Raw genomic sequence first — 21,827 nt, forward strand, 5'->3', positions numbered from 1 at the left:
GCTAGATCTTCTGGAGAACTTGCTATAGCTTCTACATCAGCACTTGCTGCTTCACCTTGGACTTTTATGTCGTGGAGATGGCTTCTTTCCTTAAACCTCATGAATCAACGTCCGCTAGCTTCAAACTTTTCTGCAGCTTCCTCACCTCTCTTAGCCCTCATAGAATTGAAGAAAGTTAGGGCTTTGCTCTGGATTAGACTTTGGCTTAAGGGAATGTTGTGGCTGGTTTGATCTTCTATCCAGACACTCCAACTCTCTCCATATCAGCAATAAGGCCATTTCACTTTCTTATCATTTGTGTGTTCACTGGAATAGCACTTTAATTTCCTTTTAGGACTACTCCTTTAGCATTCACAACTTGGCTAACTGTTTTGTTTCAGAGGTCTAATTTTCAGTCTGTCTTGGGTTTCAACATGCCTTACTAAGCTTAATCATTTCTAACTTTTGATTTAAAGTGAGAGATGTGTGACATTTCCTTTCATTTGAACATTTAAGAGGCCACTGCAGGGTTATTAGCCTAATTTCAAGATTGTTGTGACTCAGGGAATAGGAAGGCCCGAGGGGAGAGAGAGACAGAGAGGTGGTGGGGGGGAGGGGGGGAATGGCTGGGAGGTGGAGCAGTCAGAACACACACAACATTCATCAATTAGGTTTGTGGTCCTATATGGGCACAGGGTGTGGTGCCCCAAAACAATTACAATAATAACATCAAAGATCACTGATCACAGATCACCATAATAAATATAGTAATAATGATAAAGTTTGAAGTATTGTGTTGTGAGAATTGCCAAAACGTGACAAGAGACACGAAGTGAGCAAATGCTGTTGGACAAATGGCAGTGACAGATGCTTGTTGCAGGGTTGCCATAAACCTTCCACTTGTAAAAAACACAGTATCTGGGAATACAATAAAGCAAAGCACAATAAAAAGAGGTCTGCCTGTACATAGTTTTGACTGTTTTTTTTAAAAGATTTTATTTATTTATTTGACAGAGAGACACAGCGAGAGAGGGAACACAAGCAGGGGGAGGGGGAGAGGGAGAAGCAGGCTTCCCGCGGAGCAGGGAGCCCAATGCGGGGCTCCATCCCAGGACCCTGGGATCATGACCTGAGCCGAAGGCAGACGCTTAACGACTGAGCCACCCAGGCGCCCCGACTATTGCCCTGTTTTAAAGGTATAACTCAACTCAATTCTTTCCTTTTGAACTGCTGTAATACATATCACTATAGAAACTGATTTCTACAAACTGAACCTGTTAAATCATTTGTCTTGGCAGGTTTTATAAGGAAAAAAATAACTCACCCAAAAAAACATCACATTGTATAGGTTTGGGGTAAGACCATTCAGCCATAGCTGCCAGGGAAGCTCCTCCTTTTCTTTTTTTTTTTGACTGCAACCCAATTTTTAAATTATTTGACCTAGGTTTGTTTATGAATTTCTATATTTTAATAAACAAGTAACTACATAGATTCTTATTTGATAGCTCAACCAACCCTGAAAGACTGCTTAGAGTGGAGCAATCATGTTAGTCTGGCTGTTAAATAAAAACAAGAGATGAAAATTGTTGAAGAGGAAAGGAAGAAATTATTTTATCAGGGAAACAAGCTTAGAATGGCTATGCTGCAACTGAATATCCCTTGACTGGTCAAGTTGGCAGACGCTGATAATAATTTGGCTTTCAAATGTCATACACACACATACAAAGTAAAAAAATTAGAATAAAGAATCAGAGGTATATGTCTCTACATAGAGAACCCTATTCTTCTCTAAATGATACATCCTGTACCAAAATGGAGTATGTTTACATAATTAATAATATAACTTCCTTCCAAAAGGTAACTTAGGTACAGAGAATAAGAGAACTTATGTTCCCCATGTCCTATAAAATGTTAACTTCAGTTACTAAGTGTAGAATTCGGGGCACAACTGAAGTTTAACATGTTCTAAAACAACTAAGTTCAAACTTTTCCACTAAAAGACATACACATATTCACACTCCATGAACTGCACCAGACAAAAAGCTCTCTGGGTGTTTATCTTCCATTCCTTTTTTTGAGAGAGATTGAGAGAGCATGCATGTGCACACTTGCGTGCGTGAGTTGGGGGAGGGGCAGAGGAAGAGAAAGAATCTTAAGCAGGCTCCATGCCCAGTGTGGAGCCCAATGCGGGGCTCAATCTCATGACCTGAGCCAAAATCAAGACTTGGATGCTTAACTGAGCCACCCAGGCACCCCTATCTTCCATTCCTAAAGTGGTATCAGAGAAGTCCTCACTTCCGAATAGTTTATTTCAAAGAATGGTGAACTGACTCAGATCTAGACGATTCAACTATTACCATGTCTTAACTCCTCCAACCTCTTTGGCCTATGAAAGACAACTGGTGTGTGTTACTCTTCCTATTTTTCTACTTCATCCCTGTCAACTATTTATACTGATGATGCCTAAAATTATTTTCCTTTTATCCTTTATGTTTTTAGAACATTGTGCTCAGTTCTCTCTTTCATATGTTTAGTACGTACCTATTTTTACCTGGAGTGGCACTGTGCTATATGGCATGACTCTACAGAGCACAATTCCATAGAATAGCTAGAATTGCAGCTGTATGGAAAGTCCCCCCTAATTAAACCTCTTAAAAGAGACCAGTGGCTAGGCCATGCAATCCTAGACTCAATATCAGTATCTTCCTTGTACCCACTCCTGCAGATGAAAGCCACTGCCCAGAGCTTTAAAGTACTGTGGATCATGATGATAGAAATTGTAAAAAGAAATTCATTAATTAATACTCTTCAACTCACACACCTTTTTCGTACGCAGTAACTCATCAGGAGGAATGAGAAGAAATGTCTGGGTACTCCCACTTAAACATCTCTTTCAACTTCACCTCATATTCTCTGTAATGAATTCATCATTTCCCCTCTAACAATATCCCTGTATCTGTAGAGATACTACTATTCTAGTCCCACCCTCAACTCAAAATACCAAATGATTTAAAGCTCATTCTTTTTCTTAACTGACAAATTTAATGTCATCAAATCTAACATTTAGGAGTGGACCAGATTTGTGACATCAATGCATAAGGCGAAGAGATGGAGGTGAGGAGGTGAAATTACCTGATTTATTTCTTTTCTCATTGTATGTCAAGACTTACAGACTGTTTTTAAAGGCTTTAAAGGCTTAAAGATTGTTAAAGATTGGGAAGATCAAAAGAAAGCCAGAGTAGCAATACTCATACTGGACAATTAGACTTTAAAACAGACACTGTAACAAGAACAAAGAATGACATTATATGATAATAAAGGGGAAAATCCAACAAGAAGATATAATGATTGTAAATATTTATTCCCCCAACATGGGACACCCAAATACATAAAAGAGTTAATAACAAATATAAAGGAACTAACCAATAATAATACAATAATGGTAGGGGACTTTAACACCTCACTTACATCAATGGACAGATCATCTAAACAGAAACTCAACAAAGAAACATTGCCTTTGAATGACACCCTGGACCAGATGGATTTAACAGATATACTCAGAACATGCCATCCTAAAACAGAATACACATTCTTTTCAAGTGCACATGGAACATCCTACAGAACAGATCGCATATTAGGCCACAAAATAAGCCTCAACAAATTTAAAAAGACCAAAGTTATACCATATGTCTTTTCTGACCACAGTGCTACAAGACTACAAGTCAACCACAAGAAAAACTCTGGAAAGACCACATATACATGGAGGTTAAATAACAGGCTACTAAACAATGAATGGGTCAACCAGGAAATAAAAGAACAAAAAAGTAAATGGAAACAAGTAAAATTGAAAACATAATGGCTCAAAAGCTTTGGATGCAGCAAACGTGGTTCTAAATGGGAAGTTTATAGCAATATAGGCCACCTCAAGAAGCAAGAAAAATCTCAAATAAACAACCTAACCTTACACAGAAAGGAGCCAGAAAAAGAACAAGAAACAAAACCTAGTTTGCTGAATTAATGTTGAAGCCTCTTGTTCTCCTAAGCCAAAATAAGACATTACTTTGTTGCTATTTTTAATTAACACTTAGAAAGACAGAAATGGAATGATAAGCTCAAATGAATAAATAAACCAGTAGCACATGGACAAAAAAAAAAAGAAACAAAACCTAAAACCAGCAGAAGGAGAGCAATAATAAAGATTAGAGCAGAAATAAATGATACAGAAACTAAAAAAACAGATCAATGAAACCAGGAACCGATTCTTTGAAAAAAATAATAAAGTGATAAACTTCTAGCCAGATGTGTCAAGAAAAAAAGAGAAAGGACCCAAATAAATAAAATCACAAATAAGAGAGGAGATATAACAACCAACACCACAGAAATACAATCATAAAAGAATGTTATGAAAAACTACATGCCAACAAACTGGATAATCTAGAAGAAATGATTAAATTCCTAAAAACATATAACCTACCAAAACAGAAAAAGGAAGAAATAGAAAATTTCAACATACAAATTACCAGCAAAGAAATGGAATCAGTAATAAAAAACTCTCAACAGACAACAGTCCAGGTCCAGATGCCTTCACAGGTGAATTCTACCAAACATTTAAAAAGTTAATACCTATTCTTCTCAAACTAGTCCAAAAAATTAAAAAATGAAGGAAAACTTCCAAATTCATTCTATGAGGCCAACATCGCCCTGATACCAAAACCAGGTATAGCCCTAAAAAAGAGAACTATAGGCTAATAATTCTGATGGACATAGAAGCAAAAATCCTCAACAAAATACTAGCAAACTGTATCTAGAATACATGAAAAAAATCATTCACCATGATCAAGTGGGATTTATTCCTGGGGTGCAAGGATGGTTCAACATTCACAAATCAATCAACATAATACATCACATTAATAAAAAAAATGATGGGGTGCCTGGATGTCTCAGTTGGTTGAGCGTCCAACTCTTGATTTCAGCTCAGATCATGATCTTAGGGTCATGAGATCGAGTCCCGAGTTGGGCTCTGCACTCAGTGGGAAGTTGGCTTTGAGATTCTCTCCCTCCCCTCCCCCTGCTACTTCCCCCTGCTCGTGTGCGTGCATACTCTTTTCAAATAAGTAAATCTTAAAAAAAATAGGGATAAGAACCATATCATCATTTCAATAGACATAGAAAAAGCATTTAACAAAGTACAACATCCATTCATGACAAAAACCCTCAACAAAGTAGGTTAGAGGGAACATACCTCAACATAATAAGGCCATATATGAAAAACCCACAGCTAACATCATCCTTAATGAGGAAAAACTGAGAGCCTTTCTTCTAAGGTCAGGAACAAGATAAGGATGCCTCACCACTGTTATTCAACATAGTACTGGAAGTCCTAGGCACAGCAGTCAGACAACAACAACAACAAAAGGCATCTAAATCTGTAAGGAAGAAGTGAAACTACTATTTGCAGATAATATGATACTATATATATAAAATCCTAAACATTCCACCAAAAAACTGCTAGAATAAACAAATTCAGTAAAGTCGTAGGATGCAAAAATCAATGTACAGAAATCTGTACAATTCAATACACAATAAATCAGCAGAAGGTAAAATTAAGAAAACAATCCCATTTACAACTGCACCCAAAATAGGGGCGCCTGAGTGGCTCAGTCGGTTAAGTGCCTGCCTTTGGCTCAGGTCATGATCCCGGGGTCCTGGGATCGAGCTCTGCATCGGGCTCCCTGCTTAACAGGAAGCCTGCTTCTCCCTCTCCCACTCCCCCTGCTTGTATTCCCTCTCTTGCTGTCTCTGTCAAAATAAATAAATAAAATCTTAAAAAAAAAATAATTGCACCCAAAATAATAAGATACCTAGGAATAAACCTAACTAAAGAGGTGAAAGACCTGTATTCTGAAAACTAAAAAAACACTGATGAAAGAAATTGAAGATGACACAAAGACATGGAAAGACATTCCATGCTTATGGATTGGAAGAACAAATATTATTAAAATGTCCATACCACCCAAAGTAATCTACAGATTCAATGCAATCCCTATCAAAATACGAACAGCATTTTTCACAGAACTAGAACAAATAATCCTAAAATTTGTATGGAACCACAAAGGCTCCTGAATAGCCAAAGAAATCTTGAAAAAGAAAAGCAAAAGCTGGATGCATCACAATTCCAGACAGGTTATAGCACAAAGCTGTAGTAATCAAAACAGTATGGTACTGGCACAAAAATAGACACATATTAATGGAATAGAGTAGAGAACCCAGAAATAAACCCACAATTAAAGTCTTATCAGGCCAAAATTAAAAATGCTATTACGGAGATGCAGTCATAAATGGAAGTTCTAACACGGAAGATAAATGAGGCAGAAGAGGGAGTCAGTGATATAGAAGACAAAATGATGGAAAATAAGGAAGCTAAGAAAAAAGAGAAAAACAACTACTGGATCATGAAGGGAGACTTGGAGAAATCAGCAACACCATAAAGAGAAATGATATCCAGATAATAGGGGTCCCAGAAGATGGAGAGAGAGAAGGAGAGGCAGAAGGTTGTTTGAACAAATTATAGCTGAGAACTTCCCTAATCTGGGGAAGGAAACAGGCATTCAAGTCCAGGAGGCACAGAGAACCCCCCTCAAATATTAACAAAAATAGGTCAACACCATTACATATAATAGTGATGCTTGCATATTTCAGAGATAAAGAGAAAATTCTGAAAGCAGCTCAGGACAAGAGGTCCTTAACCTACGAGGGTGGAAACATAAGGCTGGCAGCAGACCTGTCCACCGAGACCTGGCAGGCCAGAAAGGACTGGCTTGATATATTCAGTGTGCTAAATGGAAAAAAATATGCAGCAAAGAATACTTTATCCAGCAAGGCTGTCATTCGGAATAGAAAGAGAGATAAAGAGTTTTCAGGACAAACAAAAACTAAAGAAATTCGTGAACACTCAGTCAGCTCTGCACGAAATATTGAAGGGGATCCTTTGAGCAAAGAGAGCCCAAAGGTAACAAAGACCAGAAAGGAACAGAGAGAATCTACAGAAACAGCAACTTTATAGGTAATACAATGGCACTAAACTCATATCTTTCAGTAACTACTCTGAATGTAAATGGACTAAATGCTCCAATCAAAAGACATAAGGTATCAGATTAGATTAAAAAAAACAAGACCCTTCAATATACTGTCTCCAAGAGATTCATTTTAGACTAAAGACACCTGCAGATTGAAAGTGAGGGGGTGGACAACCATTTATCATGCTAATGGACATCAAAAGGAAGCTGGAGTGGCAATCCTTATATCAGACAAACCAGATTTTAAACCAAACACTGCAATAAGAGATGAAGAAGGACACCATATCACAATAAAAGGGTCCATACAACAAGATCTAACAATTGTGAATATTTATGCCCCTAATTTGAGAGCAGCCAAATATATAAACCAATTAATAACAAAATTAAAGAAACACATTGATAATAATACAATTAATAGTAGGGGACTTTAACACCCCACTCACAGCAACAGACAGACCATAAGCAGACAATCAACAAGGAAACAAGGGCTCTGAATGATACACCGGACCAGATGGACTTCACAGATATATTCAGAGCATTCCATCCTAAAGCAACAGAATACACATTCTTCTTGAGTGCACATGGAACATTCTACAGAATAGATCACATACTGGGTCACAAATCAGGTCTCAAACCATATAAAAAGACTGAGATTATACCATGCATATTTTAGACCACAATGCTTTACAACTTGAACTCAATCACAAGGGAAAATTTGGAAGAAACACAAATACATGGAGGTTAGAGAGCATCCTACTAAAGGATGAATGGGTCAACCAAAAAATTAGAGAAGAATTAAAAAAATACATGGAAACAAATGAAAATAAAAACACGACAGTTCAGAACTTTTGGGATGCAGCAAAGGTGGTCCTAAGAGGGAAGTATATAGCAATGCACGCCTTTATCAAGATACAAGAAAAGTCTCAAATACACACCCTACCTTACACCTAAAGAAGTTGGAAAAAGAACAGCATATAAAGCCTAAATCCAGCAGGAGAAGAGAAATAATAAAGATTAGAGCAGAAATCAATGATATAGAAATCAAAAATAGCAGAATAGATCAATGAAACTAGGAGCTGATTCTTTGAAAGAATTAATAAGATTGATAGACCCCTAGCCAGACTTATCAAAAAGAAAAGAGAAAGGGCCCAAATAAAAAAAATCATGAATGAAAGAGGAGCGATCACAACCAACACTGAAGAAATTCAAACAATTATAAAAGAATATTATGAGCAATTATATGTCAACAAATTAGGCAATGTGGAAGAAATGGATGCATTCCTAGAAACATATAAACTATACCAAAACTGAAACAGAAATAGAAAATATGAACAGACCCATAACCAGAAAAGAAATTGAATTAGTAATCAAAAATCTCCCAACAAACAAGAGTCCAGGGCCAGAAGGCCTCCAAGTGGAGGCCTACCAAACATTTAAAGAAGAATTAATACTTATTCCTCTGAAACTGTTCCAAAAAATAGAAACGGAAGGAAAACTTCCAAACTCATTCTGTGAGGCCAGCATTACCTTAATCCCCAAACCAGACAAAGACCCCATCAAAAAGGAGAATTACAGAACAATATCACTGATGAACATAGATGTCAAAATACTCACCAAGATACTAGCTAATAGGGTCCAACAGGGCATTAAAAGAATTATTCACCACAACGAAGTGGGATTTATTCCTGGGCTGCAAGGGTGGTTCAACATCCGTAAATCAATCAATGTGATACACTTCATTAATAAAAGAAAGGACAAGAACCATATGATCCTCTCAACAGATGCAGAAAAAGCATCTGACAAAATACAGCATCTTTTCTTGATAAAAACTCTCCACTATACAATCTACACATTCAATGCAATCCCTATCAAAATACAATCAGCAGGGCGCCTGGGTGGCTCAGTTGATTAAGCGACTGCCTTCGGCTCAGGTCATGATCCTGGAGTCCCTGGATCGAGTCTCGCATCGGGCTCCCTGCTTGGCAGGGAGTCTGCTTCTCCCTCTGACCCTCCCCCCTCTCATGTGCTCTCTCTCATTCTCTCTCTCTCAAATAAATAAATAAAATCTTAAAAAAAAAAAAAATACAATCAGCATTTCTCATAGAGCTGGAACAAACAATCCTAAAATTTCTATGGAACCAGAAAAGACTCTGAATAGCCAAAGGAATATTGAAAAAGAAAACCAAAGTTGGAGGCATCACAATTCCAGACTTCAAGCTGTACTGCAAAGCTGTAATCATCAAGACAGTATGGTACTGGCACAAAAATAGACACATTGATCAATGGAACAGAATAGAGAACACAGAAATGGACCCTCAACTCTACGGTCAACTGATTTTTGACAAAACAGGAAAGAATATCCAATGGAAAAAAAGACAGTCTCTTCAACAAATGGTGTTGGGAAAACTGGAGAGCCACATGCAGAAGAATGAAACTGGACCATTTCCTTACACCATCCACAAAAATAGACTCAAAATGGATGAAAGACCTGTGAGACAGGAATCCATCAAAATCCTAGAGGAGAACACAGGCAGTAGCAACTTCTTGCTAGACACGTCTCGTCTCCTAAGGCAAGAGAAACAAACTATTTTTGGGACTTCATCAAGATACAAGCTTTTGCACAGCAAAGGAAACAGTCAACAAAACTAAAAGGCAACCTATGGAATGGGAGAAGATATTTGCAAATGAAATACCAGATAAAGGGCTACTATCCAAAATCTCTAAAGAACTTATCAACATGCCAAAACAACAAAATCTAGTCAAGAGATGTGCAGAGGACATGCACAGAGATTTCTCTAAAGAAGACATCCAAATGGCCAACAGACACATGGAAAAAATACTCAACATCACTTGGCATCAGGGAAATACAAATCAAAACCACAGTGAGATACCACCTCACATAGGTCAGAATGGCTAAAATAAAAAACTCAGGAAACAACAGATGTTGGCAAGGATATGGAGAAAGTGGAACCCTCTTGCTTTGCTGGTGGGAATATAAACTGGTGCAGCCACTCTGGAAAACAGTATGGAGGTTCCTCAAAAAGTTAAAAATAAAGCTACCCTATGACCCAATAAGTGCACTACTAGGTATTTACCCAAAGGATACAAACATAGTGATTCAAAGGGGCACATGCACCCCAATGTTTATAGCAGCAATGTCCACAATAGCCAAAATATGGGAAGAACCCAGATACCCACTGATGGATGAATGGATAAAGAATATGTGGTATATATATACAATGGAATATTATGCAGCCATCAAAAAATGAAATCTTGCCATTTGCAATGACGTGGATGGAACTAGAAGGTATTATGCTAAGCGAAATAAGTCAATCAGAGAAAGACAATTATCATATGATCCCACTGATATGTGGAATTTGAGAAACAAAGCAGAGGATCATAGGAGAAGAGAGGAAAAAATGAAACAAGAAGAAACCAGAGAGGGAGACAAACCATAAGAGACTCTTAATCTCAGGAAACAAACTGAGGGTTGCTGGAATGGAGGGGGGTGGGAGGGATGAGGTGGCTGGGTGATAGACATTGGAGAGGGTATGTGTTGTGGTAAGCACTGTGTATTGTGTAAGACTGATGAATCACAGACCTGTACCCCTGAAAAAATAATACACTATATGTTAATAATAAAAAAATTTTATGGTTCATCTATGTAATTACTCCTACACAAACATAGTTAATTCTTTTCTCCATTATACTTATCCAGGAAAAATTCTAATCTAGTTAAACCTGAGTATTTGCCTTTTTTTGTGCTTGAGCAGCTGAAAATTCTTTGAGAAAGTCACAGAACTCTTTTTGATTCCTCTCATTTTCAATAATACCCACAAATCTAAGAGGACATTTAACACCATTTGTCAATCTTACTATACTTCCCTAATTGCCTTCATTTTCTGAGATGAATATTTCATACCTTCTCTTCTATCCTCACATCTATAAATAACCTCTCCTCTCCCATCTTTCTCAGTTGGTGACTCTTCCTGCTATTTCTTTGAGGGAAATCGAAGTGCTCAGTTAGGAGCTCCCATGTTGTCCCATCACTAAATCTGTGTATCTCCACAAATCTTATTTTTTGTTTTTCCTCTTTTAAGAATGAAAATAACTGTCCCTCCCTCTTTCACAGCCAGTCCTTCCATCCCTGCTTTGGGTTTTTATCCTTTTACCTTTTTTAATCTATTACTCTTCTGCATTTATCTTTCTCATTCCTTCATTATAAGTTTCTCCTTCCCTACCAAATATTTCCATTCAGTTATAAACTTGCATTAGTATCTGTTGTTAAAAATTCATCTATTAATCTCAAATACCCTCATTACTACTGCATTTATCTTCTTCCCTTACAGCAAAACTTCTTTAAAAAATTGTTCTCTACTATCTCATTGTTCCCAATCAGGACATAGAGCCACACAATGAATTAAACAAGGAAAGTTTAAAATAAAGAATTATTAAGTCACAATATGAGTAATGATAAGATCTAGGAAAAGTCCATAGGGCTGTAAGAGAGATCCAAAGAAGTAAAAACTTGAAAGGTCAGCTGTTTTAACAACCTTTGTATTCTCAGCACTTGGCTCAGAATGGGAGCTTAATGAATGCTGAATGAATGGAAGAATATCTTGACAGTCTGTGAGAAACACAGGTGTCTTCCCACCTAAATATAGCCATTTATAATTTTTCTGTAGCCATAATATAACAGTGAGCAACGTGAGGTTATCCTGACATTTTCAAAGCCTCCATAGGTACTTTTTGAATTAAATAAATATCCTAATAATCCATAACTGCTTAGAAAGAACTTTTAAAATATCTCTCTGTAATTCCTTGAGCATATAAAAATTTCTGCATTTTATTTTTCTCTAGGGAGAACTGAAAATTTAGAAAGCAATTTACAAAGCAGAAGCAACTTAAACAAAACAAACGATGAAAGAAAAAAAGAGGCAAACAAAACAGACTTTTAACTATAGAGAATAAACTGGTGGTTACCAGAGGGGAGGTAAGTGCAGGGATGGGTGAAATAGAGGAAGGGAATTAAGAGTACACTTACTGTGATGAGCACTGAGTAAATATAGACTTGCTGAATCACTATATTGCATACCTAAAACTAATACAACACTGTAGGTTAATTATACTAAAATTAAAAAAAATTTTTTTTAAAAGCAGAAGCAACTTACTTTATTTCGATCTTGTACAACCAATATTTTCCTAGTATTTTCATCAAATACAGCTCCTGTTGGGGGAAAAGTAAAAGATAATTGAGAAATACTAATTTCATTCACCTTAGACTCCTCCATACGCCTATCTGTGGTCATCAAAATCATACCCATCCTGGAAGGCCTAGTTCAAGTACCACCTCATCCTTGACCACTTTTAAAATCTCTCCAGCAATAAAATGACTGCTCAGTTATTCAGGTTAACAACTTGGGGAATACTAATGATGGTTCTTTTTTTTTTTTTAATATTTTTTATTGTTATGTTAATCATCATACATTACATCATTAGTTTTTGACGTAGTGTTCCATGATTCATTGTTTGTGCATAACACCCAGTGCTCCATGCAGAACGTGCCCTCTTTAATACCCATCACCAGGCTAACCCATCCTCCCACCCCCCTCCCCTCTAGAACCCTCAGTTTGTTTTTCAGAGTCCATCGTCTCCCATGGTTCGCCTCCCCCTCCGATTTCCCCCTGAACGTTTTATCTTAAAAAAAAAAAAAAAAAGGAAAGAAAGAAAGAAAAAGGAAAGGAAAAACCATCCCTACAAGGGGAAGGCCCCACGTGGGCCCGTCTGTCGTTCTCCCTGGCTCCAGAGACTTCTGCACAGGCCTTAGCTCCTTGCTGGCTGATCTCCTCTTAAAAAAAAAAAAAAAGTTTCTAGCACATGCTAAGTTGTAGGATAATCAGCTGCATAAACTTCTTCTCTAGATCATCTATTCCTGATGGTACATTGTTAAATAAATTAATCTTTCTATCCTTTTGTAGCATTTATTTTAATGTCAAATCTTTTTTTAAAAAGATTTTATTTATTTTTATTTATTTGACACAGAGACAGAGATAGTGAGAGAGAGAGCATAAGCAGGGGGAGCGGCAGGGAGGCAGAGGGAGAGGGAGAAGCAGGCTCTCTGCTGAGCAAGGAGCCCAATGTGGGGCTCGATCCCAGGACCTTGGGATCATGGCCTGAGCCGAAGGCAGCCGCTTAACCGACTGAGCCACCCAGGCGCCCCTTAATGTCAAATCTTAAGTGCTTAAAAATATTTATTGAATAAATGAAGTGACTTTTCCATTCTCATTTTTACTCCTTGAATCACTATGTATATAGAACATGGGTTATGCCTCTGATGATCTAACTCTCAAATATCTCAATATTCAGTTCAGGATCTCACTGAAGCCACTTACTTTTTTTTTTTTTTTTTAACTGCATGTGCATATGACTTTATAACATACCAATACATTGCTTTGGGATAATTGTTTATTTTATATATGTCCTAAGTTCTAATCCTTTTATTTATACATTCAATATACACACTGCCAAGCACACTATGCATTTGGCTAGACATTAGGGACCCAAATAAATAAGTTTTATTTGTTTTTTGACAATCCTGGGTCAAAAATATAAGTGACACCTTAATGATTTGTATTAATTCCTTTAAATGCTATAATTTAAAAATATTTATATTTACATAATGTGAGGAAATATTGTTAAAAAGATATTTTCTACATACCCTTTCAACAGTAATTGAGTTCTTATATATAATACATATGGGTTCTCTGTATTTGAGCCCTGTTATGTGTCAGGCATTTTTCTAGGCGCTAGGGATATAGTGGTAAACAAACCAAAATCCCCTATCCTCAGTGGGCTCACATTCTGGTGTGTGTATGAGAAAGTAACAAACAAACAGAAAACAAAGTATAAAGAACATGAGGTGACAATGCTATGTAGAAATAAAATATAGAAAGGGTTAGGTATATATAATACAAGGAAGGACAAATTTCTCTGAAATGAAAACTCCACATTTTAGTGTTTAAAAAAAAGGAAAACTACTAAGTGAGATATAATTCACATTAATGTTGGCTTCCATTAGAAAACAAAAAATATAATTTAATTGGACTTTATAAGGGTTAGAATGCCAAAGAAATGCCAAGGAAACCTACTCTTAAATTTTAATAATTTGTGATTACTCAAATTGCAATTTTCCCTAATGAATTATAAACATGAGCAAAATATTTACTTCAAAGACAAAACCAGCGTGGCTAAAGCACAACGTGAGCGACCCCTGCTGGTCACAACTTAAATGGCAAATAAACACAAAGAGATCAGGGATTAGAGATAATTATTATATTATGATTAGTCAGATACTGTGCTAAGTGCTTTATGTGCATTATCTCAGGTATTCTTCACAATAATCGTGTGAGTGGTATCATTTTGAGTGCCCAAGTTCACACAGCCCTAAAACTGTCTGTCTGGATTCTGAGCTGGTATTCTCACTGTGCAACCGTGTCCCTTCCCCACACAATTGTGTTCTCTGGGGACTTGAGTTTCCACTTGAAGAGCTATCTAATCATTCAAGAAATATTTATTGAGTATCTACTTTATGCCAGACACTGTCTTTAACCTGACAACACAGTGGTGGGAAAGACAAATAAAATACCTGCCTTCATGGAGTTTATATCATTGTGGGGGAAATTAAGTACATGATATAATTTCAGATTGTGGTGGGTGCTATATAGAAAAACAGACCTGGATAAAGGGACCATGAATGATGCAGGAGGACTGTATTTTAGACAGGAAGGTCAGGAGACTTTTGAGAAGATGTTGGAAAAGAAAGTTCAGCTCTAAAGAGCTAGATAAACAAAGCCCTGGAAAAGAGTACTACAGGAAGACGAGCCAATAGGTGTGAAAGCTCTGAGGCAGACACAAGCTTGTTGTGTTTGAAGAACAGTAACAAAACCATAGCTCACTCCATTCCAGTGTAGGGAAGGAAAGATTTTTCCTCTAATACTTAGGTTCTGTGTCTAGGGCTGTGAACTGAACTGACAGAAGACAGATTAATGGAGGAAAAAAGTATATATATATATTTTTGTTGTTGTTGTTTATTTATTTATTTATTATATTTACATGGCCTGGGGTGGTGATGGAAGAATTGATTAAAAGAACTGAAAATCCCCAAAAAGTGGTTAAGCCCAGGGGCATATGTACCATTTCAACAAAGATCAATACATTATGGAGATATGACAAGACAAAAGAAAAAGAGGTTTGGGATAAGGAGGTAAATGGTGGAAAAATGACTAGGACATATACGGGGGAAATTAATGGAATACAAGAGTTATTTTAATAAGGTTTATTTGTACAGACTCGTCTTGGTGTCAACTCCCCATCTTCTATAAGAATGTCTCCTCTTCCTGGTACAAAAAATTTATGCCCTGCTTTTAGGGAAAAAAGGGGAGGCAGAGGACTCTTCCTGTATCTAGTGTTTTTCAAGCTCAAAATAATCAATATGCCAATGTGGTATATTTTGTGGTGGTATGTTCACCAGCCACACCTACCTTCTGCTGCTTATAACAATAAATGTCAATTACTTTCCCTTCACCTAAAAAACACTATACCTTTCCAGAAAATTTCTTACATGATTTCATTACCACCCCTAGTAGCCACTTCATATCCTAGTTATACTTCAAGACTTCAAGTTCCAGATCTCTTATTGCCTGAACTCCTATGGTATATCTTAACTAAATTACATACTATTTAGTTATAAACAGGTGCTTCATAGTATACTCTTTATGCATATATTAACAATTCTGTAGTAATAACTGGATTTAAAAGTCTAATTTAAAACTCTATACCAATGAATTAATAATTATCTGCATAACTTTCTAATGAAGTGTGAGGGTGCTATCAAATTACCAGTCTTTTGAAGTAGAGCTGAATGGAAATTTCTAACTGCCTCTACTTGTTACAAGGGAGTGAGATCATGGATAGAGAAAACATTAGACATCCTTGAACAACTCCTTTTTAACCTCAAAGGTGCAAACTACCTTTAAAAACGCTTGTAAATTATATGAAGGCAAATAAAATTATTAAATTACTAGCTTATATATAATACTGTTTTCATTTAAGTCATAAGGACTTACTATTTCAGTTTTTTTTTTTACCCCTGGTTCTCAAAGGATGGTTCAGGGACCAGCATTAACATTAGCAGTAGCAGCAGAGAATTTATTAGAAATGCAAATTTTCTGGCAACCCCCCACACCAACTGAATCAGAAACTCTTAGATGTGGGACCCAGCAGTGGTGTTTTCAGCAAACCCTCCAGGTGATTTTGACACACTCTACAATTTGAGAACTCCAGTCTTAACCTAAAGCAAATCTCTCAAGACCATGTCTTTGAAGTTAATCAGTGGCTTGAAAAGTCCGTAATATACTTAAATTATGCTATCTTAAGCAACTGTTTGGCACCATAACTTAATGTAATTATCTTTAAGAAGTAATGTCCAAATAAAAAATCTGCTTTGCTTTACCTTAAATTCAACCTAAAAGTTATCTTTTATTTTACACATTCACATAATTAGTACTAATATGTTTTACCATAATGATTTAGTCCCTGATCCCAATTCAGTGTTACCATTTGAGTACTGAAGTTCAAGTACCTATATAAAAGTGTTCAAAGGTATCCTCTGGAAAACTAAACACCAAACTTGTTTGGTGTGCTGCCCTCTGCTGATTCATAAGGCAAACTTCACCTATTTAAAGCACTCCTTAATAATCCCAAGGATTATTTTATCAAACTACTCATTACACATGAATAAACTATCACTTAGCTGTAAGAAAAAATTGGGTGAACCTCTAAAAGGTTAATTTTATTGTTAGTTTGAAACTGACCTGCAACTCCTACTTGATGTGTAGCATATCCTGGTAATCTGCTGGGTCCCTCTCCCAGCCACAGTGTCAGCGTGGATGAATCCGATTCTGCATGGTGAAAGCAGAAACCCAGGGAAGCAGCAGGGGCAATAAATCGGCTTTGGAGGATGGGAATATGCAGCCACACCGCTATCCTACCTTCTGATCTCCATCGTTGTACTGCAGCTAAAATGCAGATGAGGATAAAAATCTGTAAACGTTTTCCAGTGAAACGAGTGGAAGATCTCAGGTATCACCTCTTCTAAAAAGCCATCCTAAAACATCCACCTCTCTTAGTAGTTAGCTTGAAGGCGATGGGGGAGGGGAATCCTAAAATGCTCTGTTCACATCAACAGCATGGGAACTATCATGTTTTATTGTAATTAGTACCTTGCTTATGTGATTTTTCCATCAGACTGAATTCCTTGAGAATAGAGTCAGTATATTCATATCACCTGACCACAATGCTTGGCACATAACTGGTGCTCAATATTTGTAGAATGAACAAAACACTCGATTTAAATAAAATACCATTTTAATGCTGTTCCTTTTAACATCCTTAGTTTTAATCTTTATAAATGACTATTATGGGCTTCCACTTACACTTTAAGAGTTCTGTTATAGTTTTTTTGGCTTATAAATTTCAAGGTGCTTAAAACTCTTTGTTTTTAAATAATGTATACCAGTCCTAGAAAAAACTGAAAATATAATGAAGAAATCAAAACTTCGTATCTTACTAGCATGCAGAGATAAAAATATAATTTTGACATTTTTCCATGAATATAATTTTGGAATTGACATCACACCATATATAATTTACAGCATATCTTTTACTACTTATTATAAACATTTTGCTATGTCATTAAAATTTTTAATGAACATAAGTTTTTAATGACTGCATAATTTTCCTCAGATAGGTACACCAAAAGCTACTTAACCAACCTCTTACTCCTACTCTAAATACCAAGATGAATGTAGATTTTTCTGTTTTTGACTTTTGCAAATTCTCTTATTACTTAAGATTGAGCCAGAAGAAAAAGATTCTAACATTTGGTCCTTACTAAGTTCTAGACACTCTACATATATTATCTCATTACGTTCTCACAACCTGAAAGGCAAGTATTATCGCCCCTAATTTATGGGTGAAGAATATTGCGGTCTTAGAGAAACTTCTCAGATCACTTTCTCCATCCATCACCTCACTTAATCTTTACAATAATCTTGCAAATTGTGTGCGTGTGTGGTGGTGGCAAGGTTTGATTATTTATTTAATGGTTAAATTTCTTTTCCTCCTCTTCTCTTCTCCAGCTGTGCAGTAAGTGACTCCCTCGTTACGGACCCTGTTCTCTACCTCTTTAAAAGGCAGTGGGTCTAATACAGTGACAAACACATGGGAGCCTTTCATAAAAGCTTCTTGATTTGGGGGTTATGGAGTCAGATCCTTCTCACCCACCTCTTTCTCTGATTTAAATCCTTTTAAAATTGATGTACAATTACATAAAGTGAAGCACACAAATCTTGAGTGTACATTTAATGAGTTCTGACATATGCATACACTTATGTAACACACTCCAATAAAGATTAAAGAACATTTCTATTACTTCAGAAAGTTCACATATCCTCCCTAGTCATTCTAATCAAGTGAAAAAGCTAGTTTGACTTAATAACAAAATTTGCGCTAAGCTCTTAGAGGCAGCATAATGCATTAAGAACAGATTCCAGAGCCAAAGGAAGTTACTTATCTCTCTGTGCCTCAGTACCATCACCTTTAAAATAAAGGTAATAGTATCTACCTCAGAGTTGTTATGAGGATTGAATGAATAAATATTTGTAAAGTTCTTAAAAGTGTTTAGCAATAGGAATTCATAAATGCAATAGAATGTTTTATTAAAACATTAAAATGTTATTAAAACATTAAAATGTTTATTAAAAACTATAAAAAGTATATGGTACTACACAGATTATAAATTAGTTTCCTATAATTTATCTTCGATCACATGTATCCAGTAAAGTAATTAGGGTTGGTATTATTCACGTACGCAACCTAAGAGGCAAATATTTTTAGTGGTGGTTTGCCTACTACCCAGCTAAGCACCTGTCAGAATCTGGGGTTGAAACCCGGATGTGTGACTCTAAACCCAACCCTCATGCTTTGCCTTTCTAAGAAAGTGCTTTAACCACCTGGCCACTGACATGTGACAAGTGTGTGCAATAAATACCTGTATCTTCCTATACTACACATAGGTAGATGTATTAGAGTATGAACATTGACTTGATTCTCCTACTGTTGATATTGTTGGGAGTCAGCAATTATTCACAGTAGGAGAGAAAATGCGGTGAAGAGGTAGTTTGGGAAGGAGAATGATTAAAGAATGAAATAACTAGCTCAATTATATTTACATAGACCCTCACTTGCCTTATTAATAGCTCAATAGGATAAAGATTATCTGAAGTTTCCTTTTAGAGTGAGAGAATCTTTCCATGGCTGAATTTCCGTGCTAGGCCTTCAATTCGAATAGAAGAACCATCAGGGGCAGTCGGAAAAACTCCCAACCAAATCACGGGCTTCTCTCAAACTGAAGGCTCCTCCATCCAAGCTTTCTTTCCTCTCTTTGGACTTAGGTTCAAGAAGAGTGGAGAGTTTTCTTATTGAAGACTGAAACCGCCCACTACCCTCCCTTGTTAACCATAAAAGACTTGTTGTTTTGTCTCTAGCAAACTCTAGTTCTTGATGTGTCAGCCTGACCCAATTTGTGTACAAAAATGACCACTTAGTATCTCTCTAGTCCACTCATTGTCCACCACCTGTATAGTTCTGTCTCGGGCAAAGTGCCCCGCAGAACTAAGGCCCGGTAAATGATAGTAAATAATAATGAAATAATATTAACATTACTGAGCGTTAAGTATGTGGCAGAGACCGTGATATGCACTTTATATGCATTACCCAACTTAACCCTCAGCAATCCTTTGCGATACTAACCGGTTTTATGGTAGGGGAAATGATAGTTTACAGAACTTGCCGAAGGTCACACACTAGAAAGTGCAGCAGAAACTCGGGCTGCCGATCTCAAAGTCTGGGATAGTTACTGTTTCACCCAACCGCCCCAGAAACCTCCCAGCAGGGGACACAAGAACGAAAGGGGGCGAAATTGGTACGGGTCACACCTGCCCTCTCTCCCTAGGGCTCGGTACTTGATTCGCGGAGAGCGTGTCAGGTGAACAGGGGCCCCGGTTACTTCATTAGAAAGGCTCCGGAGGCAGGGAACCCCTCGGCCCAGGCACACTTGCCCTGCAAGCCCCTCTGGAATGAGGCGGCGTCCAGGCGGTCCAGCGCGCCGAGCCGCGCAAGGCGCACCGAGACGCCCCCGAATCTGTCCAGCTCTCCCCGCAGCTCTTCCACTCCGACAGGAGGGTTCCACTTGCAACCCGGACCGCCGGAAGCTCCGTGGTGCCCCAAAAGCCTTGCGCTGCAGGTTCGCAGGAGCACTGCGCGCCAAAAACGCCCACTTGCTAGTAGCGGCATTTAGGCGTCCGCGTCCCACCACTAGCTCGGCCCCTAAATTAACCTTCCTTTGAGCTCCAGAGCAGAGGTCTCTACCGTAAATTTTAGAAGAGTGCCACCCATTTTCTCGAAGTTGCGCTGTTACCACTTTTTTTTTTTTTTTTTTTAGCGCTGTACTGAAGTGACCGCGAAGTCCTGTTCACCAGCTCCTCTCAGGAATATGCCCGGTTCCAGGAAAGCCGGAGAGAAACTTTTCCACCACTTTCTTTTTCAGGTTTAAGTCAACAGACGTTTGTTCAGGGATGGGATGGGAAAGGCGGGCAGAGATGACAAAAAAAATCCTGTCTTTCAGGAATTTACAATCTAAATGACCTTGTGTCCACGTAATCCGTCTTTCTTTGCAAAAGTCAGAACCCCTTCTTCCAAGATGGCGGGTTCTGAAAATGCTCAGGTCTCCCTTTTTCTACTGCGCTCCACTTGGGGGATTACGGCGCAGGGCGGAGTCTCGCTGACTTCTGCCCCGGAAGTTTTTCTTCCCCAGAACCGAGCACGTTGGGAGCCGGTTTTGGGGTGGTTTTCCTAGGCTGCCTCCTGATCATGTCTTCCAAGAAGAACAGAAAACGGCTGAACCGAAGCGCAGAGAATGGTTCAACCTCGCCCCCTTCTGCTTCCTCTCCTTCGGGGCCCTCTGCTCCTTCTGCTGGGCCAGGCACGGCGGCAGCGGCCGGGATTCTGGTGGTGACCAACTTCTTAGAAAAGGGTAAAGAGTTCTGGGTGGGAGACCTGGGGCCGAGGGGGCGCAACCTGAGAAGAACGTAGACCTAGCGATGCCGCCTTTAAGGTGCAGAGGCTTTTGAGAATTGGGCGAGACACAGGTGTGAGAGTGGCACACAAGTTTGTACACCCGAAGCCGTGTCTGCATTGGAGAAGTTAGACAGAAGCGGCTTCTCCGTGGATTAAGTCATTTACTTTTGTAAATTGTTTTGAATTTATAAGTTGCACTTGAAACGACTTTGCCTCGTTTAGGATTAACGACATATTTAACTGTAACATTGCTTAAAGGTAGCGAGCATGGGATATGTATACCAGAAAACTAAACACTCAGTAAAGATGTGGGTACATCCTTCCTAAGAGATATCGCTGTGTCTCTAAGAATGAAAGGCTTTAGGGTTTTTTCTTCTACTACACAGGTTCTGATATTTAATAACAGCTACCAGTTACATAGTATTGTTATCAGTAGGTTGGGTATGTCACATATCTCATTTAACCTTAATAGAAGCCCTGGAAGATGGGAATGTATTATTATGCGCATTTCACAGAGAAAGAATAGTTAATGTAATTGGCTCCAGGTTCCACAGGTACTAAGTGGCAGGCGGTACT

At 37.9% G+C, this 21,827-nt stretch overlaps 2 protein-coding genes across 6 annotated transcripts in view; one reads left to right on the plus strand and one right to left on the minus strand.

The window, feature by feature from the left end:
• The window catches only part of NUDT6 (nudix hydrolase 6), a 31,678-nt gene extending 10,947 nt beyond the window's left edge, over nt 1-20,731 (minus strand). The window contains exons 1-4 of one of the 3 annotated variants that reach the window (XM_078069204.1): nt 20,111-20,372; nt 16,928-17,131; nt 12,814-12,903; nt 12,227-12,282 (exon numbers count right to left, since the gene is read on the minus strand). Coding sequence is in view for 1 of the 3 variants with exons in the window: in XM_036069418.2 (XP_035925311.1) it covers nt 12,227-12,282; nt 16,928-17,131; nt 20,234-20,468 (495 nt within the window). In the remaining 2 variants the exon portion in view is untranslated. Of the gene's footprint in view, nt 1-12,226; nt 12,283-12,813; nt 12,904-16,927; nt 17,132-19,925 lie in introns of all 3 variants that reach the window. The other 2 variants (XM_036069423.2, XM_036069418.2) reach the window with 2 other exon arrangements.
• A 180-nt stretch (nt 20,732-20,911) lies between these two features.
• Nucleotides 20,912-21,827, plus strand: part of AFG2A (AAA ATPase AFG2A) — a 335,659-nt gene continuing 334,743 nt past the window's right edge. For all 3 annotated transcript variants that reach the window (XM_078069202.1, XM_036069413.2, XM_078069203.1), the window contains exon 1: nt 20,912-21,207. In XM_078069202.1, coding sequence (XP_077925328.1) covers nt 21,045-21,207 — 163 coding nt within the window. In that variant the 5' untranslated portion in view covers nt 20,912-21,044. The remainder of the gene's footprint in view (nt 21,208-21,827) is intronic.

Source organism: Halichoerus grypus, chromosome 3 (assembly GCF_964656455.1).
Source record: "Halichoerus grypus chromosome 3, mHalGry1.hap1.1, whole genome shotgun sequence".
Taxonomy (NCBI): domain Eukaryota; kingdom Metazoa; phylum Chordata; class Mammalia; order Carnivora; family Phocidae; genus Halichoerus; species Halichoerus grypus.